Raw genomic sequence first — 19,236 nt, 5'->3', positions numbered from 1 at the left:
CTCACAAATTCTGGAAGAGCCTTCCTAAAAGCAATATCATTTCCAGGGGGTCGGTAGATCAAAAGCCCAGAGAAGGTGAAATGGTGGCTAACCTTTATACTAAAATGTGCACTCTTGCAGCCATCCAGATTCAAACCCTTCCAAACACAAGGAAAGCATGACTTAACTATCACGGCAATACCCCCACCCCTAGAATTACGATTATGGGTGTAGATGGAGTATTCCGGAGGGAGTGCAAGGTTCACTATAGCCATAGCTTCATCCTGTAACCTTGTTTCAGTCATAAAGAAAATATTCGGGGCCTCCTCGATAATGAGATCATGAATAATGGAATAATATTTAGCCAGAGATCTGGCATTGAGATTCCAGATTATAAGATCTCGAGGGGCCACAGCCTCTGTATGTGGAGATACATCCGAGGGCTGAGATAGGGACTGATGTCTTAAGAGAGAAGTTACCACATGCACATTGGAAAGGACCGCACAGCGGATCCACCGATCCAGGAGCACAATATGGAGACAGATGCTGAGTACTCAGGAGCTCATCCCTCGAGTACATACCTCCAATAGACTTAGAAAGTACAGAGTCCCTGGCGCTAAGCGCCTCCTTAGCGCTGACGGGCGCAGACGGGCAGGACTCTGGCACGACTCTGGCGCGATTACGGCCCACCCGCTGCGCGCTTCCATTGCAGATTTAACTAGGGCTCGATCGTGGCAGCCGGAGCACTAGAGCGCTCCCTAAAATGGCGCCCGCAAGACGTCCCTTTCTCCCCCGAAGATGGCGGCAAAATATCGAATGCACCGGCAAAGGACCCGCTCAAGCAGCGGTGGGTTACACAATTACAGTGCAAGTATGCGCGAGTGAGTGATTCTAAAAACAGGGGTCAAGAAACAAAGTATGAACCAAAATAGTAAAATAAGGGAAATGTTATTCAAATCACCAGATCACCAAATCGTTGATTAAGGCTAAAAGCGCGCGTACCCTAATGCGCTAGTAGAACAAAGGGTACCTTGTCCAGGCAAACCCAACTGAAGTAAGCGCCTTAAATAGGGCTCGATCGTGGCCGCCGGAGCACTAGAGCGCTCCCTAAAATGGCGCCCGCAAGATGTCCCTTTCTCCCCCGAAGATGGCGGCAAAATATCGAATGCACCGGCAAAGGACCCGCTCAAGCAGCGGTGGGTTACACAATTACAGTGCAAGTATGCGCGAGTGAGTGATTCTAAAAACAGGGGTCAAGAAACAAAGTATGAACCAAAATAGTAAAATAAGGGAAATGGTATAAAATCACCAGATCACTAAGTGGTTGATTAACGCTAAAAGCGCGCGTAGCCTAATGCGCTAGTAGAACAAAGGGTACCTTGTCCTGGCAAACCCAGCTGAGGTAAGCGCCTTAAATAGGGCTCGATCGTGGCCGCCGGAGCACTAGAGCACTCCCTAAAATGGCTCCCGCAAGACGTCCCTTTCTCCCCCCAAGATGGCGGCAAAATATCGAATGCACCGGCAAAGGATCCGCTCAAGCAGCGGTGGGTTACACAATTACAGTGCAAGTATGCGCGAGTGAATGATTCTAAAAACAGGGGTCAAGAAACAAAGTATGAACCAAAATAGTAAAATAAGGCAAATGGTATTAAAATCACCAGATCACCAAATGGTTGATTAAGGCTAAAAGCACGCGTAGCCTAATGCGCTAGTAGAACAAAGGGTACCTTGTCCAGGCAAACCCAGCCGAAGTAAGCGCCTTAAATAGGGCTCGATCGTGGCCGCCGGAGCACTAGAGCGCTCCCTAAAATGGCGCCCGCAAGACGTCCCTTTCTCCCCCCAAGATGGCGGCAAAATATCGAATGCACCGGCAAAGGACCCGCTCAAGCAGCGGTGGGTTACACACTTACAGTGCAAGTATGCACGAGTGAGTGATTCTAAAAACAGGGGTCAAGAAACAAAGTATGAACCAAAATAGTAAAATAAGGGAAATGGTATTAAAATCACCAGATCACCAAATGGTTGATTAAGGCTAAAAGCGCACGTAGCCTAATGCGCTAGTAGAACAAAGGGTACCTTGTCCAGGCAAACCCAGCTGAAGTAAGCGCCTTAAACAGGGCTCGATCGTGGCCACCGGAGCACTAGAGCGCTCCCTAAAATGGCGCCCGCAAGACGTCCCTTTCTCCCCCCAAGATGGCGGCAAAATATCGAATGCACCGGCAAAGGACCCGCTCAAGCAGCGGTGGGTTACACAATTACAGTGCAAGTATGCGCGAGTGAGTGATTCTAAAAACAGGGGTCAAGAAACAAAGTATGATTCAAAATAGTAAAATAAGGGGAATGGTATTAAAATCACCAGATCACCAAATGGTTGATTAACGCTAATAGTGCGCGTAGCCTAATGCGCTAGTAGACAAAGGGTACCTTGTCCATTTCCCCTTTTTTCCACAGGTCTCCCACCTTTGAGATGCGCATCAGGTCCCATTGTCGAAAGCCTTTGGTGTTGCGTAGTGTACCTAAACTGTTTGTGTCCCATAGTGGCATGGCCTGTGTTATTACTCACTCCCAGCTTAGTGTTGTTGTGCCTAGAACCAGAGTTGGATCGTGTGTGCCGTTGGACCAGCGAGGTTGTTCCTCTTGACCTTATTGTATAGTGTTCCCATTACCCCTACAGTTCCTAGGAGGTGTCTATCCATGAGATATGCTGGGTCGTCTTGGGATATGTGTAGCCATTGATTTATATAAAAAACAGAGTACCTTCTCCTGGGTTCACTATGAATCAAATAGTATTCTTATACCATTCATGGAGGCATTAAATAACGGCGCAAGGGGTTGCAGTGTTACATCAGTTACCAAATTTACACCTTTATGCATATGGTGCCTAAAAGTATCAACAATGACATGAAACAGTAGTGATTTTTATAAAAATATTGATCAATCATTTATTGCAAAACAGATTAAAAATAAATAGTAACATGTACAGGGTAGATGCCCAATTTATCATAAGATTTTTAAACAAAAACATACATCATATTAAAAAATTGCTATTATAACATTATACCATCATCTTTACAGTAAAAAAATTATCTTAAAAGAAGTTTGTCATGGGTGCCATTGATTTATGACAGCTTGTTGTGAAACCCAATAATATATTTTGATATTGGCACCGTCATACCAACGTCTTGTTAGTTTGTGCATGACTATATGGGGCGCTTTTCCGTCCCACAGCAGACTGGTCACTTCTGCGTTTACTGCCACAAATATGTTGGGGGGACTGGTAATGGTGTATTCTGGTGTATTCTGTAATGCATAGAGGAATCCATCATTTTAAAGAGCAAAACCAAAGGGGATGATGGACGGAGTATTGAACATTGCAAGCACTCACCCCCAGTCAACTGATCTGGGTTTAATCCATCATCATTCTTTAGCTCACTCCGCCACCCCAGTTCAGACACGGCCATATTCAAAACAGTCTGACCCTGTGCATCATGGGAACATTACATCCCGAACTGCCAAGCCATATCTTCCCTGGACTGGAAACAAGCATCCAGGGACCGGTTTCTGGCTAATCAGCCATCATCAGCCAGGCTAGCTTGAATCCAGTAGCAAAGTGAGCAAGGGATCCACATCTGGGCATACCCTGCCAACTTGGGGCGAACAAAGCAAAACCAACCGAGTTGTCAACTACCATATTTAGGTGCGTCATGTGTGCTAGCCGTTGTGACTGATTATGGAGTCACCTGTATGTTACCCACTATATTGTCGCCGTGTATGCCTTCTGATACTGTACTTTGCCCCAAGATTAAAACTAGAGCTGAAAAAAAAAACTGGAACCATACCCATCCCCCTCCCTCCTCCCTGCCTCCCTGCACAGTGGATTTAGAACTACCCGCCACCCCAACTCAGTGAGTGCTTTATTCCCATAACTTTGTACTTGCGTAAGGGGGGAGAGGTACTCCGCGGACTCTGTCCATTCCCCGCGATTACTCATAGTCCTTTGTTTTTAGAGTGCACTTTCAGAAGGTCAGGCCCAGTCCACAAAAATCAGTAGGACCATCACGTAGGGCCTGCAGCGCAAGCCTATTAATGCATAGTGCTTTTAGTTGTAGGATCAATCTGAGTTTTTGGCAGTTTTTGGTCATAATCCTTCAAATGTTTTCCTCTCTTGTCTGTCATGTAGCGTTGTTATCGTGGGTTATTCTCCATGTTTTAAGGTTCTGTGAGACATGGTATCAGTCTGAGTTGTCGTCGGTATTCAGTTGAGTGCCGGTCAGTGCTTCCTTCTCTGCCAATGCTGCCAAGGCAGACTTGGTGGGTCGTTGTTTCAGGTTTGCATCTTTTCTTCTGGGTCTCATGGCTGGGCGCCATCCCTCTAGCCACTCATGTGCCTCCTCCGGCATCGTAAAGAACTAGCTCTTTCCTTCAGCCTGTACCCTTAGTTTCACTGGGAAGAGCATCGTTTATTTAAGTTCTCGACTGCGTAGCTCTTTTTTGATCTCTAGAAAGTTGTGCCGTTGCTTTGGTACAGCAGCTGTGAAGTCCGGATAGAGGGTCACATAGCAATTTTCAACTCTTAGTGGTGGAGCGACATGAGCCGCCTGCAAAATTGTATCTCGATCTCTGAAGTTGAATATGCGTGCCAGTATAGGTCTAGGGGGGGGCTCCCGGTCTGAGTTTATCCCCTGGCATGCGATGGGCTCTTTCTACTGAAAAGAAGCTGGAAAGCCCACGTGGGTGCAGTTTAGTTTGGATAAGTTCTTCTACTGAAAAGATCAAGGGCCGGCCCCTTGATGCTTTCCGGTGCACCAACCAGGAGAATATTATTGCACCGTGAGCGGCCTTCCTGATCGTCAAGCTTTTCTGACATTTGTCTGGTCACCTGTTCCAATTGGCACCCTTGCCGTTGTAGGGTCACCGTGTATGTTGAGAGAGCTGCTGTGGTGCTTTCAGCTTCTATTATTCTGGTGTTCATTTTATTGAGACATCAGCACATAGCAGCGATATGTCGCAGGAAATTATGCCAATAGAGGTTTTCATTTGTTGTATGGTGGCCATTACATCTTGCAGAATGATCTCTTTGGGATTTATAGTTTGTGAGTCATCGGCATTGACTGTTGGCAAAGAAGACACATCCAGCTGTTACTTATGAAATGCATATTTGTCTAATTTATTGCTCTGTACCCCGCGTTGTCCTCTGTCTCCCATGGTGTCTGGATCGCTGGGTGGAGTGTCCGGCGCTTGGGGGGAGACAGTAGTCGCTGCCTACCAATGGGGATCCAATGGGGAGCGTGCTTCCCGTGCGGCCTATCGGTTTTGTTGTCTCACACCACCGCCCCGTTAAGCCGGTAGCAACAAACGATCTATGCTTCGGGTTTTGGGTGTCTTTTATACTACACCACAGCACTTTTCAGTTCTGAAGTCCCAAAGGTGTATTGGGCTCTCGTTGATTCCAGAAGACTTCACGTATTTTTTTATCTACGTGGGCAGGGGTGCAGTTATCACTCTCCAGTGGCACAGCAGTCAGTCACACGTGGCGCTTTGGCATGCAAGTTTTGCAACGATGCAGGCCCTCAGCCGGTAAATTATTGCAGGTCCACACCCTATCATCGCCGCAGAACAGTATGCCAGTCGGGACCATGAACACGCGCCTCCCGTGAGAACAGCTCCAGTCGGCCTTATTTTCACAAATACATGTGTCGATGACTTCCCGTCAATTTCCTGCACCGGGAAGCAGCTGGTACCCTATGCTGTGGGTAGGCTGGAATACTGTAACAGACTGGTTTGCCTTGATAGCAGGGATCTCACCCAGGGCGAGTGGCGCAGGCGGTAGTGTGCGGCCTCAGGCTAGTGTGGAGCGAGCGATTGCATCATCCCCTTGGCTCCGATGTTCGCCATACCTGTGTGGCGCCGTTTGTGCCGGGCCAATGTTGTGCCTAGCAGCTCTCTCCTTATTGCTGCGGTGCTCACTGTATGCGGCGTCACTCTCTGTCAGACTCAGATGCAACAGATAGCCGCCGCGGATTTGGCAGCCTTTCTCCTCGTCTCGGGCGGTTTGCTAAGTATGAGAGGCCTCGGCCCTGCTCCAGAACATAGGCCTTGGCTCCCCCCCTCAGTCTCCACCAGTCCCAGTTGCACTTGTAGCATTCAAATTCGTCTCACGTTGTGCACTGAATGTAGCGGAATCGCCGTCGGTGTCTGTTTTCAGTGTAGTCGCCGGATTTGTGCCAGGATTATCGGGGAAAATGGAGACGATCGCCGGAGCGCTCTCAGGCTGCGGCCATTATCGCTGGTCGCTAGCCACACTCCCTGGACTAAAGTTTTACTGTGGTGAGTGTTAGTAAAGGAAAGGCTTCTCTCAGCAGACACATCATGTGAAAGCATGAGATTGTGGTGTCCAAGATTTGTTCATAGTAAAGGATTGATCCAGCCAGACTCCCTGATTCTTTACTACTAGTTTAGGTGAGGTTGCCATGCCCAGTTCTGGGGGCACCAGTCCAGTGACCAGTGTTCTTGGGCCTTCCCATACAACATAATCTCAGTTTTTGCAGCGTTTAACTGGAGTCCATTTTTCAACATCAAGATAGCGTATGGGAAAAGGAACAAATCACCCCCAGATTTGCTGGGCGCATAGAGAAAGACATTTCTCTCTGTAGAAAAATGTTCCACACAAAAAACTGAGCAATTGCACAGTAACTCTATTGCCACAGTGAGGAGTTCTATGCTACGTAGAACTCTGCATAGGGAGAATAAGAGCGTTTAGGAATTGGGACATGACATTGCTAGTAGTATGCTTGAAACCTGGACCTGGTGTACAATTCCAGATGTCCTATTGGGAATGTTTGTGAATTGCACATAGTAGCAGTTTTGCACCCATAAATAGGCATTATTCTATGGGTGCAAATGTACTAATTTATTGGTGACTAAGGGCCAATGAGTTGCTTAAAATTTTAGAGGCCTATGACCAGGGAAACAGTGATCCTGTATTAATTAAATCAAACACCGGTAATGCACTTAAAGACCTAATGTAGATCTTAAAACTGGAACACAATGAAGAAAATTAAATTTTCACAGGTGAGAAAAATTAAAATCTTGATTTCTGAAAATGCCTTAACAGATTTTGCTGCTTGCTTTGGATGCATGCTATTAGGTATTTTCCATTAGATTGATCACTTAGATCTATTCTCCGTCCCATTTTGTCCCATTTGTAACATTTTAAACACAAAGAAAAAGTCTGCTCCTACCACAGGTTCTTTGGTGTTCTGGTTTCTGTGTACAGCGTTCTTCTGAATTTGATAATACTCCAATTGCCTTTCTGCCAAGTCAACTCGCTGCAGCAGATTTTCAATAAAGTGGCACAGCTTCACTTTGCCTTGAACCTCTTTCTCAGCAGCAGTTTCCAGGAAATTGTTTATGGCAATAACTTCCCTGTAAACCACACAGAATATGATAAGATTTTAGAGAAGCCTTTATAAAATAATGCTTTTGCTTCAAATAGTCCATTTTATTATCCAGGATAAATTATTTATTATATATAAAATGCAGCTATAGCTTCACATTGTTATTATGTATAGGTCTATAGCCAAAGATTCTGAACAGGAAACTAAATATGTTGACATAAACAAAATATGAAAGGGTAGATTTCTCACAAAAAATATGTGTCTATCATAAATGGTGCGATCCCCAAAGAGCAGATTTTTGATCCATAAAAGTATATAATTTCTTGCCAGTGTAAACAACACCAGTACATTTGTAGCTTTTGCCAGCATGTGCATGAGTAGAAATTATGAAACATTGTTAAAAACCTGCTAATATTCATAGCTTGTCAACAGAAATACAACTATGAGGTACTCAATCCATAATTGATATTTTTTAGATCAGGAAATATATAAGGAAACGCACAGTAAAACTAGTGCAAATATTACTATGAGACACACAATCCATAATTCATAATTTTTAGTTTCGAAACTATATAAGGACTGCAAAGTAAATCCAGTACAAATATGTTGGATCAATATGCCAAGATAACTGAAGAATCCCTTATCACAATGCATCGCAACAGCAATGGTACCCAGAAAACTTCAACTCTAACAATACACCTAGAAAAGGCAAGGAAAGAACAAAGATCCCCATGTTGGGTGATTAGATTACCCGGATTACCAAGTCTTCAGATATAAAAAAAATCATCAACATCTTATCAATCATTTGTAGAGCGTGCTACTCACCCGTGATGGTCTCAAGGCACTAGAGGTGGGGTGGGGGAAGAAGCAGCTACTGATTGAACAGCCAGGTCTTGAGAAGTCTCCTGAAGGTCCGCAGGTCCTGGGTCTGTCGCAGGTGGGTGGGGAGGGTGTTCCATGTCTTGGCGGTGAGGTGGGAAAATGATCTGCCGCCAGTGATCGTTCTGTGGGTACGTGGATGGTGGCGATGGTGAGGTCAGCAGAGCGAAGCTGGCGGTTCGGGGTGTAGAAGGTGAGTCGTGAACTGGCATTGTGAAGTGCTTTGTGAGCATGGGTGAGCAGCTTGAAGGGGATCCTCTCGTTGACCGGGAGCCAGTTCAGGTATCTCAGGTGGGCGGTGATGTGGCTGTGGCTGTGGCGAGGGATTCCGCGGACGAGGCGTGCAGAGGTGCTTTGTATGTGTTGGAGTCTTTTCTGGAGTTTGGCCCTGGATCCCACATAGAGAGTGTTGCAGTAGTCCAGCCTGCTGGTGACGAGGGCCTGGGTGACCGTCCTCTGGTTTCGGTGGGGATCCATCTGTAGATCTTGTGGAGCATGTGGAGGGTGTTAAAGCAGGAGGAGGTAACAGGGTTGACTTTCTGTGTCATAGAGAGCGTTGAGTCGTGGACGAACCCCAGGTTGCGTGCGTGGTTGGTGGGTGTCAGGGCAGCTCCCAGCGTGGCCGGCCACCAGGAGTCATCCCATGCGGAGGGGGTGGAGCAGAGGATGAGGACTTCTGTCTTGTCAGAGTTCAGTTTCAGACGGCTGGTCTTCATCCACTCTGTGACAGCCTTCATTCCCGGTGGAGGTTGGATCTGGCGGTAGCTGGGTACTTGGTGAGGGAGAGGATCAGCAGGCTGTCATCGGCATACGAGATGATATTGAGGAGGTGCGCTCGGACGATGTCGGCGAGTGGAGCCATGTAGATGTTCAAGAGGATCAGGCTGAGAGATGATCCTTGGGTTACGGCGCAGGTGATCGCGGTGGCTTTGGAATGGAAAGGGGGAGGCGGACTCTCTGGGTTCTGCCGGTGAGGAAGGAGGTGATCCAGTTCAGGGTTTTGTCATGGATCTCTGTGTCATGGAGACGTGTGCGCAGGGTGTGGTGACATACGGTGTCGAAGGCGGCCGAGAGGTAAAGGAGGATGAGGGCCACTGTTTCGCCGTTGTCCAGCAGGGCCCTGATATCATCGGTGGCGATGATGAGGGCGGTTTTGGTGCTGTAATTGCTGCTAAAACCAGATTGGGAGGAGTCCAGGATGTTGTTCTCTTCCAGGAAGTGGGTCAGTTCTTTGTTGGCGATCTTCTCAATGACTTTTGCCGGGAACGGGAGCAGGGAGATGGGACGAAAATTCTTGAGGTCCTTAGGGTCCGCCTTGGGATTCTTGAAAGGGCGTTGATCTCGGCGTATTTCCAGCTCTCCGGGAAGGTGGGGGTCTCGAAGGAGTTGTTGATGATCTTTCGGAGTTGGGGTGCGATGATGGAGCTTGCTTTGTTGAAGATGTGGTGGGGCTAGGGGTCAGAGGGTGAGCCGGAGTGTCTGGCATTCATCATTTTGATGGTGTCTTCGTCATTGACGTTGATCCAGGAGAATAGGAGGTTGGTGACTTTGCTGGGCGTTGGGTCGGGGGTGTGGGCATTTGTCATTGGTGTCTGGGTGTCGAAGCTGTTGTGGATGTCTGCGATCTTGCAGTGGAAGAAGGTGGCCAGGGAGTTGCAGAGTTCTTGCGACGGTGGGATGTCATTGGAGCTGGAAGCTGGGGGTGGCATGTTCTTTTACGATGTTGAAGAGCTCTTTGCAGTTGTGTGCGTTGTTGTCGATGCGTTCCTTGATGGAGGACCTTTTGGCGGATCGGATGAGTTGGTGGTGCTTGCGTCTGGCGTTCTTGAGGGCTGTGTGTTCGTCTGGTGTCTGGTCTTGGCGCCACTGCTTCTCAATGTTTTCAGTAGATTTGCAGGTCGGTGTTGAACCAGATGGCTCTCATGTCGGTGCGCCTGTTTGAGGGTTTCCTTATCGGGGCAAGGGAGTTGGCATAGTCGTTGATCCATTTTCTGAAATTGTGGGCCGCTGCATTGGTGTCAGAGTACTCGGTGGGAGGGTGGAGGGCGAGGGTGGTGAGGAATTGGTCTTCGGTGACTTTGTTCCAGCTGCACTGTGGGATTCATTGTGGTTGGTTGTGCGCAGTGTGTTTTTCGAAGAAGTGGATGCAGTGGTGGTCGGTCCAGTGAAGTTTGGTGGTGTGGCTGAAGGTGATGTGGTCGCTGGTGGAGAAGATGGGGTTGAGCGTGTGTCTGGCGTAGTGGGTGGGTGTCGTGGCGAGCTGTTTGAGTCCGAGGTTGACGAGGGTTGTCAATCAGGGTTGTAGAGTTGCTGTTGTTGGCGTTCTCGAGGTGGAAGTTCAGGTCTCTGAGGAGGATGTAGTCTGTGGAGGAGAGGGCGTGCATGCTGATGAGGTCGGCGATTGAGTCGCTGAACTGTGGTCAGGGTCTTGCGGGTCTGTAGACAAGGGTTCCTCTGAGGGTGGTGTTGTGATCGATGTGGATCTGGTAGTGTAGGTGTTTGGTCATGCTGAATGAGTCTTCAGTGTTGGTCGATATTCTGATGGTGTTCCTGTGGACGATGGCGATTCCTCCTCCTGGTTTGTTGTTTCGGTCCCTGCAGGTGATCTTGTAGTCATCCGGGATGGCTATGGCTATGTTGGGTGCAGAAGAGGCATTCATCCAGGTCTCCGTCAGGAATGCGGTGTCCGGGGAGGAAGAGTCGAGAAAGTCCCAGAGTTCGACGGCGTGCTTGTGGACTGAGCGGGTGTTGAGTAGTGTGCATCTGAGATTGTTGCAGCCTGTTTTGGTGGGAAGGGTAGGACATGCAGGTGTGCGCTGGCTGGTGTAGCTGCAGTTACGGCTTATGAATCCCCAAAAATCGTAAAAATTAGGGACCTCTTACATTTGAAAACATAAATATTAATAACAAAAGATTAAAAAAGACACTATAAAAACAAAAAAAATAAAAAGACTGGAATGTAATAGTAAGGTATTAAAAAACAATTATAAAGTGCTTTAGCATCACTATGGAAACAAAACCTAAGGGTTAGTAAACAGAAGAAGAAAGATACCCATGCTGTTAAAAACACACAGCTTATGCCTCCAAGAAAACATTATGAAACTCCTGGACCCCCACCCTGTCCGTTACACCAGAGCATAACATGGATTAATGTCAACTGATGAAAATGTTCTTCAAGGATGAAGTTGAACATACAAAACATGTCACTATAACAAGAACATTTTACTTACAGCCCTTCTAAAGAAGCAAGTTAGCGGTGAATAGAGAAACTGCCCCCATCAGAAGAGGGAAATGTGTCCAATGCTAAAAGAAGACAATGATCTAAGCACAATGGAAATAATTGTGCTGCCAAACCAAGCTGAAGTTCCCCCTAGGTGTTAATGTTCCAGGACCTTCTCAGCCTTTCAGACACCTGGGCCCTGATTGGTCATTATTTTCTCTAGCACCAAAAAGCTTCCAAGTAAATAGCTTGCTTAATGATATTGGAATCAGCATCTAATATGAATCTACAGACAATCTATGAGAACTCCTGGTTGTGAGGAGCCAATAACTAGCATTTAGGAGAACTTTTGTCACAATAATAGAGAGCTCAATTATAGTAGGAAAAGCTACACCTCCACAGGAGATTCTGAAGATGGCTCAACTGTGCCCAATAGGCTCTTAGACAAAACCAATGAATACAGTGGGAAAGACATAGCAGAAGTGCAGAAAGATGGAGATTTAGAATTAGGCACATAATTGATTAAGCAGGAAGTGAAAGAGGGCCTCCAGCAATAAGGACAGTATGTATTTGGTACAGACCACAATTGACTTACAGTGCATTAAGGTGAAACTAAGCTTGGACAGGAAAGCAGCCACCTAGCAGTGGCTGGATAGGCTGTGCAGCACTTACATGGTGCTGAAGCTGCAACTGGGAAGGCTATACGAGATGTAGAAGCATTTCCCTGCTTCCAACTAGGCAGCTCTTGTAGTCTGATTCTATATTTAAGGCTGCCCCCTATAAACTCTGGTTTAATCTGTACTAACCAAACCAGACTTATCCTGGGTCAATAATGGGCCACATTACACTCTTTTGGAAATTGCAAACATAGCAGAACTTCCCCTGCTCCCTGTGCCAGTGTGGTGGTTGGATTTCAAGAAAGCATTTTGACTTGGTAAGATGTGGATCTCTGGGAACTTCCTAATTCACTAGGCTGATTCAATAATTGCATCAGCGGTTAAAGGCTGATCTGGTTCTAAATGGTGCTTTGGTTGGTGATGTCCCAATAGAACATGGAACCTGCTAGGGCTGTCCATTGTCGCTGATGTCAGTTTAGAGTGTTTATCCTGTCATATTAGTTTAACAGAGCCAATTAATTACATTAAATTAAAATAGGTACTTATAAAGCGCACAGCTACTCCACAGAGTGTCCCGGCGCTGAAGGACCAGCGTAGACAGGCACCAGAGCCCGAAGCTGGAAAGAAAAGAGAAAAACTATTGCTGGAAAAGTCAGGTTTTTAACTATCTCCTTAAAGTAAGCAGATCTTGGACCTGCCGAAGGGGTAAAGGCAGACAGTTCCATGAACAGGCAGCCAGCACTTGGAAGGAGCGAAGGCCCACACAAGAGCGGACAAACTTAGGAATGGACATCAGACACTGCACTGAGGACCTCAAGGCTCTTTGCGGCACATAATGCTGGAACGTTCTCCTAAGATATACGGCGCCCACACCATGAAAAGCCCTGAAAGCCGGAACCAGAGCTTTAAATTTGATCCTCTTCCAGACCGGTAGCTAGTGCAAGGCCTTCAGATGTATAGTCACACGTGCTCTGGGACCCACCATGAGAATAGCTCTGGCTGCCGCATTCTGAACCACCTGCAGGCAATAAAGTACTCAGGTAGGCCCAGGTACAAGATGTTGACATAATCCAGCCTAGACACAATTGGGCTTGGACTACAGTCTTCCGATACTCAACCGGTAGCAGGGAAAGAACGTTTTTTTTTTTTTTTCAGCATGCCGAAACAAGTGACAACGACAGTTTGGATATGAGCCTTCATAAATAAGGTGGCATCCAACTTGACCCCTAGGTTCTTCACAATACTAACTGGGGCTGTAGGAGGGGACATATTCCGAGGTCACCACTGGTGCCACACTTCGCGTGGTGGATGACAGAAAAAGATAATCTCAGACTTTTCTGGGTTACACTTTAATTGGTTATGCCATAACCAGGAGAAGACCTCCGTCAGACAGATGTTAATTTTGTCGCCTCTAAAATCGGCGCCTGTGTCACAAGTTAACAGCAGTTGAGTATCATCTGCATATGATACTATTTTTGCACTGTGTGCCTCAGCTAAAAGCGCAAGGGGGGAATTATAACTATTAATTGATTGGCTTAAGATAGACTCCTGCGGGACCCCCACCTTCTTGGGGGGAATGGAGGCCACAAAGGGAGGGGACCAAATTGTTTGCTGACGATCACTCAGAAAAGAGGCGAACCACTTAAGTACTGTGCCCCCGACACTGCACTCCCGTTGCCCTATAGGGCCTGCCACTGTGAAAATAGGATTACATACTGGCAATGTGGCCTTATTATTATTGCAGAGAGAAAATAATATTAGCGCCGTATTCAATGAGATTAGCAACATTTGTACCATTTCAGTTTATAAGGGCAATGTTACAAAAAATGAAGCATTGTGCCTTTTATACCAATCTATCCAGTTCTGGAATATGGTAACCACAGGAGAGAGTAACTATTTGGCAATTCTAGTCTCATTCACTCAGGAGGATATCAACCATATTAATCTAAGACAAAACGCATTTTGAGGCCTTGCATCACAGTTCTGTATTGGCTGTGTGATACATGAATGTTATTGGGAAGGTTAAATGACCTCAATGTCTGTTCTTCTTTCTGACTCTCCCCTGCTACTGGAACTATCCTATTTTAAATAGCTGAATAGTATGACTGCATCATTTATGTGAGTACATAAAAGCCTTTGTTGTGTGTGATTTCATAGACAAATTATTTCATACAATACCATTATAGAGAAACCATTTCATCTGAACTGTTTCATGGAAACTTTCAGAATGAATGGTGTTTACTATTTCATAGAAACCAATTAATAGAATGTCTTTTTGATCAAAATTGGCATATCCATTATTATTTTCTAATGTGTAAATGCAATGATTGCAGACCTTACTTTCAGACAGTCTTGTTGGAGGTATTTATTTCAGTGCTTTAATTCATGGGTCATTATTTCAGATTTATGTCATTTACAATGGCAATCAAAAATTATGCTTTTAATTCCCTGACCCCTCACCACTCCTAAACACCATAAATCCTTGTCTCCAAGTCCCCTCACCACAACTAAACTACACCCATCCGTGAACCCTAAAAGCCCTTTCTACCCCACATTCCACCTATCGCTGAACCGTAAAACCCCTCACTACCCCTAAACTCCACTCATTCCTGAGCCCTAAAAACCCCTTTCTATCCTTAAACCCCAATTATCCCTGATCCTTTAAAGCCCCCAACACACACAAACTCCACCCATCCCTCCTGAACCTTAAAAACCCTCCCAGCCCTTAAACCCTACCCATCCATGACCCCTAAAACCCTCACCACTCCTAAACTCTACCTATCCCTGAACCCTAAAAACCTCTCTACCGTCATCTAAACTCCACCCATCCCAGAATCCTTAAAGCCCTCACCACCCTAAACTCCTCCAAGACCTGAACCCTAAAAACTCTTTAACATCGCTAACTAAACCTAAAAAAAACCCTAGTCAGCCCTAAACACCACCCATCCCTAAACTCTAAAAAAAAACTCACCCCCCTAAAAACCACTCATTCATGCAACTTAACAACTCCTCACCACTGCTAAACTCCACCCATTCCTGATACCTAAAAAAGCCTCATCACTCCAAAATTCCACCCATTTCTGAACCCTAAAGCCCCCTGTCTATGTCTGAACTCCACCATTCCTGAACCCATATCCCTCATCATTTCTAAATATTACTCATCCCTAAACCCAAAAAACCCTCACTAGTTCTAAACTCCACCCAAGTTTAATGTAGTTTTGAATTTTTCCTTAAAGTTATCTTTCCTTTAACCCCTTGGCCGCAACAGTAATTCTGCTGCGGCGCTGGGGGGGTGGGGTAGCTGGGAGAGAATGCTTTGCCAATGTGCAACATTCCGTCCATCGCCTTGTGTGTTTTGCTGTTCACCCTATGTGGGAAGGGTATGCCAGACGTGGGTCCCGTGCTCACTACGCCACTGGATTCAAGCTATCCTGGCTGATGAAGGCTGATAGCCAGAAACTGGTCCTAGGACGCTTGATTCCGGTCCAGGGAAGACATGGCTTGGCAGTTTGGTCTGGACTGTTCCCATGAGGCACAGGGTCAAGACTGATTTGCATATGGCCATGTTTGAACTAGGGTGGCGTGGTGAGCAAAATAACGATGGATTAAACCCAGAACTGTGACTGGGGGTGAATGTTTTGCCAATGTGCAACATTTCGTCCATCACCTTGTGTGGGTAGCGTGGCGCCGCCATGCTTGTGACAGAATCACGCAGTCATGAGCCACTCGCGCGCTGTGCTTATGACGGCGTGGTTCCATCACGACTCTGCCCACTCACTAATTCGCCCGCACAGGCAGGGAATCAGTGCCGCGTGGGCAGAGCGGCCGCTGCATGACGGAACCATTCTGTCATGAGCACACGCCGTCCGTGGCTCATGACGGCGTGGGTCTGTCATCAGCAGGGAAGGGGTTAAAGTGCTTCCTTTAAATTCAGATTTTTTTGTATTTCCTTAAAATTGTCTTTGCCTAAAATTGGCTTTCCATGATATGGTTTTCTTCAATGTGGTTTCTCAGTTTTCATTTCTCCATTAATTCACATGCCTCAAAAAACTTCCTGTTGGGAGGAAAAATCTGTGTGCCTCACCTAAGAAAGGAGGATGGGCTCACACTAATTTAGAGTTATATTATTTTACAGCCATCTCTCACATCCTGCAGTTAACAGTTGTTACAGACAGGTTGGCCACAGCTCATACTCTTGTCTGGCTTATATCTACAGTGCCCGGGGGTGGAGAGGTGTGTAACCTTGGTGAGTTGATTATCGGAGCCTGCACTGCTTTGCTTCATGGCTCTACTGCTGCTGTGGCAATTAAGAGAGGTGTTCTAATGGGCCAAAGTTCACACAGCGGCCGGTTAGTGTGTACAGCTGCTGAAGGATTGCTCCCTGGTGAGTTAAGAGCTCTGTAGAGAGAGAAAGCAGCGGGATGACTGAGCTTGTGGTCCTGGTCTGGGGGCGCCCACACTACCTGTCTGTGGGAGGGTCTGTACTGCAAAGCTCTAGTGTGCTCTATGCCTTGTCTATCCTGCAATCTCCATCCTACTCAGGCGCAGTGTTGCAGCTATCACTGGGTTTTGCTGTTTATGGAATCCAATTAGCCTATTTAAGAGGCAACAGACCTTTACAGTAGAGAGCTCATCACCTTTAGGAACTAGAAACTAACAGTAACTACAAGTTTTAATTATACTCCAGCAGACGCAACCCCCACCTCTCCATGCGAGGATGCACTTTGGCATCTGGATTTCGAAAAATGGTGAGCAACATTTGATGATCTGTGACAAGGGTGAAATGTTTCCCATACAGAAACACATGGAAGTGTTCACAAGCCCATACTAGAGCTAAGCTTTCTTTCTCTTGTTGAGAATGAGCACGTTCAGTCTGAGATAGACGACGGCTAGCATAAGCCATAATGTGTCTCTAAGCATCCTGTTGTCCATTATGGTGGGCAAGGACCACTCAGACCCCACCAGGCTTGCAGCCACCACAATTTCTGTATGCAATTTTGGATCAAGGAAAGGCATATCAGTTGCTACTTCAATTGCGTGTTTTATTTTCTTGAAACTTCGGTCATATTCAGATAACAATTCAAATGTAACATCTCACTGTTTTTGTGAAATTTACACTTATCTGCATTTAGTGTGAGACGTGCATCAGCAAGGACATGGCATACTTGGATAAGTGATTTGTCATTTTCCTTTTATGTAGCCCCAAACACCAGTATATCATCACTGTAGTTAAACACATGTGTTACAGGCTGAATTACTCAAAGATTGACATCTTGAAAGATTTCCGATGCTGATGACACTCCAATGCTGAGTCTTTTATATCTGAACAATCAATATGCATTGAAAATGTAGTAATGTACCTACAGTTTTCTTCCAGTTCAAGTTGATGGTAACCTTTGTACAGATCAAGGCGGGAGAAGACTTTGGCACAATTCAGCTGTGTGATCATGTTTGCAATTTGTGGACTTGGATGTCTTCATCTTTCAATTGCTCTGTTAGTTTGTTGCATATCAACACAAATGTGCACTGAATATCCTCTGTCCTATTTTGGCACCATCACAATGGGTGAAACCCACAGAGTCAGACGAGTAGAGTTCTTGATGAAGTCATGATTTAACAGTGTGTCTAGTTCCTTCTCATCGGCGTCCTATAAGTGAAAAGCTATTTGATAGTGTCACTGTGTAACAGGGCAAATATCTTCATTAATGTTAAGCTGTACCTTCATTGTCTTAAGTTTCCCAAGTCCATAGACAATGTCGGGAATTGAATCACTATTTCAGAATGGGCATGAAGTTGTAGTTAATAGAAATAATTACCATGTCGGCAGCAGGCTTAAAACTTAATAAGCATGCACTTGACGAAGTACCTGGGAGTAAATGAAGTGGCACTTGTACTGTTGTTTTCTTGTGCCGCATGGTCGCCACAAAGGATCCTTTAAGGTGTAGAAGCTACGCAGGAGTACACCTTGGTTCTTGACAATGTGAGATGCGATATCAGGAACAGTTCTTTGTATTTTTCTGCTGGCACGATGTTTATTGATGCACCACTGTCTATAATGAAAGTTTGAAAGTTGTAGGGCCTTCACCTTGAGAGTGATTTTAGGACAATGTCCAAATGAACTTTGTTTCTTCATGTGGTGATTCTATTCAGACTTGTGTCTTTTCTTGCAAGTAGCCAATCCTACATACGCATGTCGATCTGTGGCTGACATCACCATTGCGCATCAATTTTCCTTATCGTCACTCAATGAACCGTGGAACTGTAAATTTGATAACAATCAACTTAGTTTTGTTTTCAGTTGCCTTAGTCGATGATGCCCTTTGGCATTGTGGCACTTTCTACAGTGCTTCTGGCACTTTCTGGCATCCATCTTCTTGTCTCTTCACAACGCATTTATTTTTATTTCGCTTTACAAACTGGTGATAAATGGTTTTCATTTTGACAGCCTTTGCATATTTGGCCGATAACAGGACATTTACCTTCATTTGGAAAGGAGAATGGTGACTCTCTGACTGGAATGGATAGAGAATCAAGGTTCAATTAAAGACACAGAGGCTAAGAATATGCATAACATCTTTAAATGCCACTTCTGTCGCGCCTTCAGAGAACTTCAAAACAATAACATCAATCTAGAACACTGTAGTCACTAAGTAGTCCCATCTCAGAACACTCTTCCTCTTTAAATGTGATGAAACATCAATCCTTCTATGTATCATCTTCTTCTATGTTTTCAGCCAATGCTTGATTCCTTTCTTCCTTCTTTACAATGTCTCTACAAAAAACACCAGACGTGTCACTAATATGCACCTACTACATATCGAAATCCGATAAAAATAAAAAAATCACTTTTCTTCAACTATTAATATGCATCAATAATTATATTTATCTTAAACTTACATTATTAATGATACTTTATTTGAAATAAATAACAATATACTGCTTTGTTTGTTTTCCTCTCTTTTTTTAACATATGAAGGGACATGATGGGTGGGATAAGGTTGAGAATAGCACCTCTGGGGGGTGTCCCCTCAATGCACAGCGTAATGCTCGTTGATTTACATTAAATCAGTCTGAGGCAGGTTAGTCTGTTTTCATGTATTGAATTTATTCTCTCTGAATAAAATTTGTAATCCACATTTATTCG

General features: G+C 45.5%; 1 protein-coding gene across 3 annotated transcripts in view; it reads right to left on the bottom strand.

Annotated features, from left to right (window-relative positions):
- Positions 1–19,236, bottom strand: part of ZNF365 (zinc finger protein 365) — a 293,917-nt gene that overhangs the window by 200,642 nt on the left and 74,039 nt on the right. For all 3 annotated transcript variants that reach the window (XM_078640965.1, XM_078640964.1, XM_078640966.1), the window contains exon 3: positions 7,221–7,404. In XM_078640965.1, coding sequence (XP_078497091.1) covers positions 7,221–7,404 — 184 coding nt within the window. The remainder of the gene's footprint in view (positions 1–7,220; positions 7,405–19,236) is intronic.

Source organism: Lissotriton helveticus, chromosome 5_1, assembly GCF_964261635.1.
Source record: "Lissotriton helveticus chromosome 5_1, aLisHel1.1, whole genome shotgun sequence".
Classification (NCBI taxonomy): Eukaryota; Metazoa; Chordata; class Amphibia; order Caudata; family Salamandridae; genus Lissotriton; species Lissotriton helveticus.
This window is presented reverse-complemented; position numbering and strand designations above follow the sequence as displayed.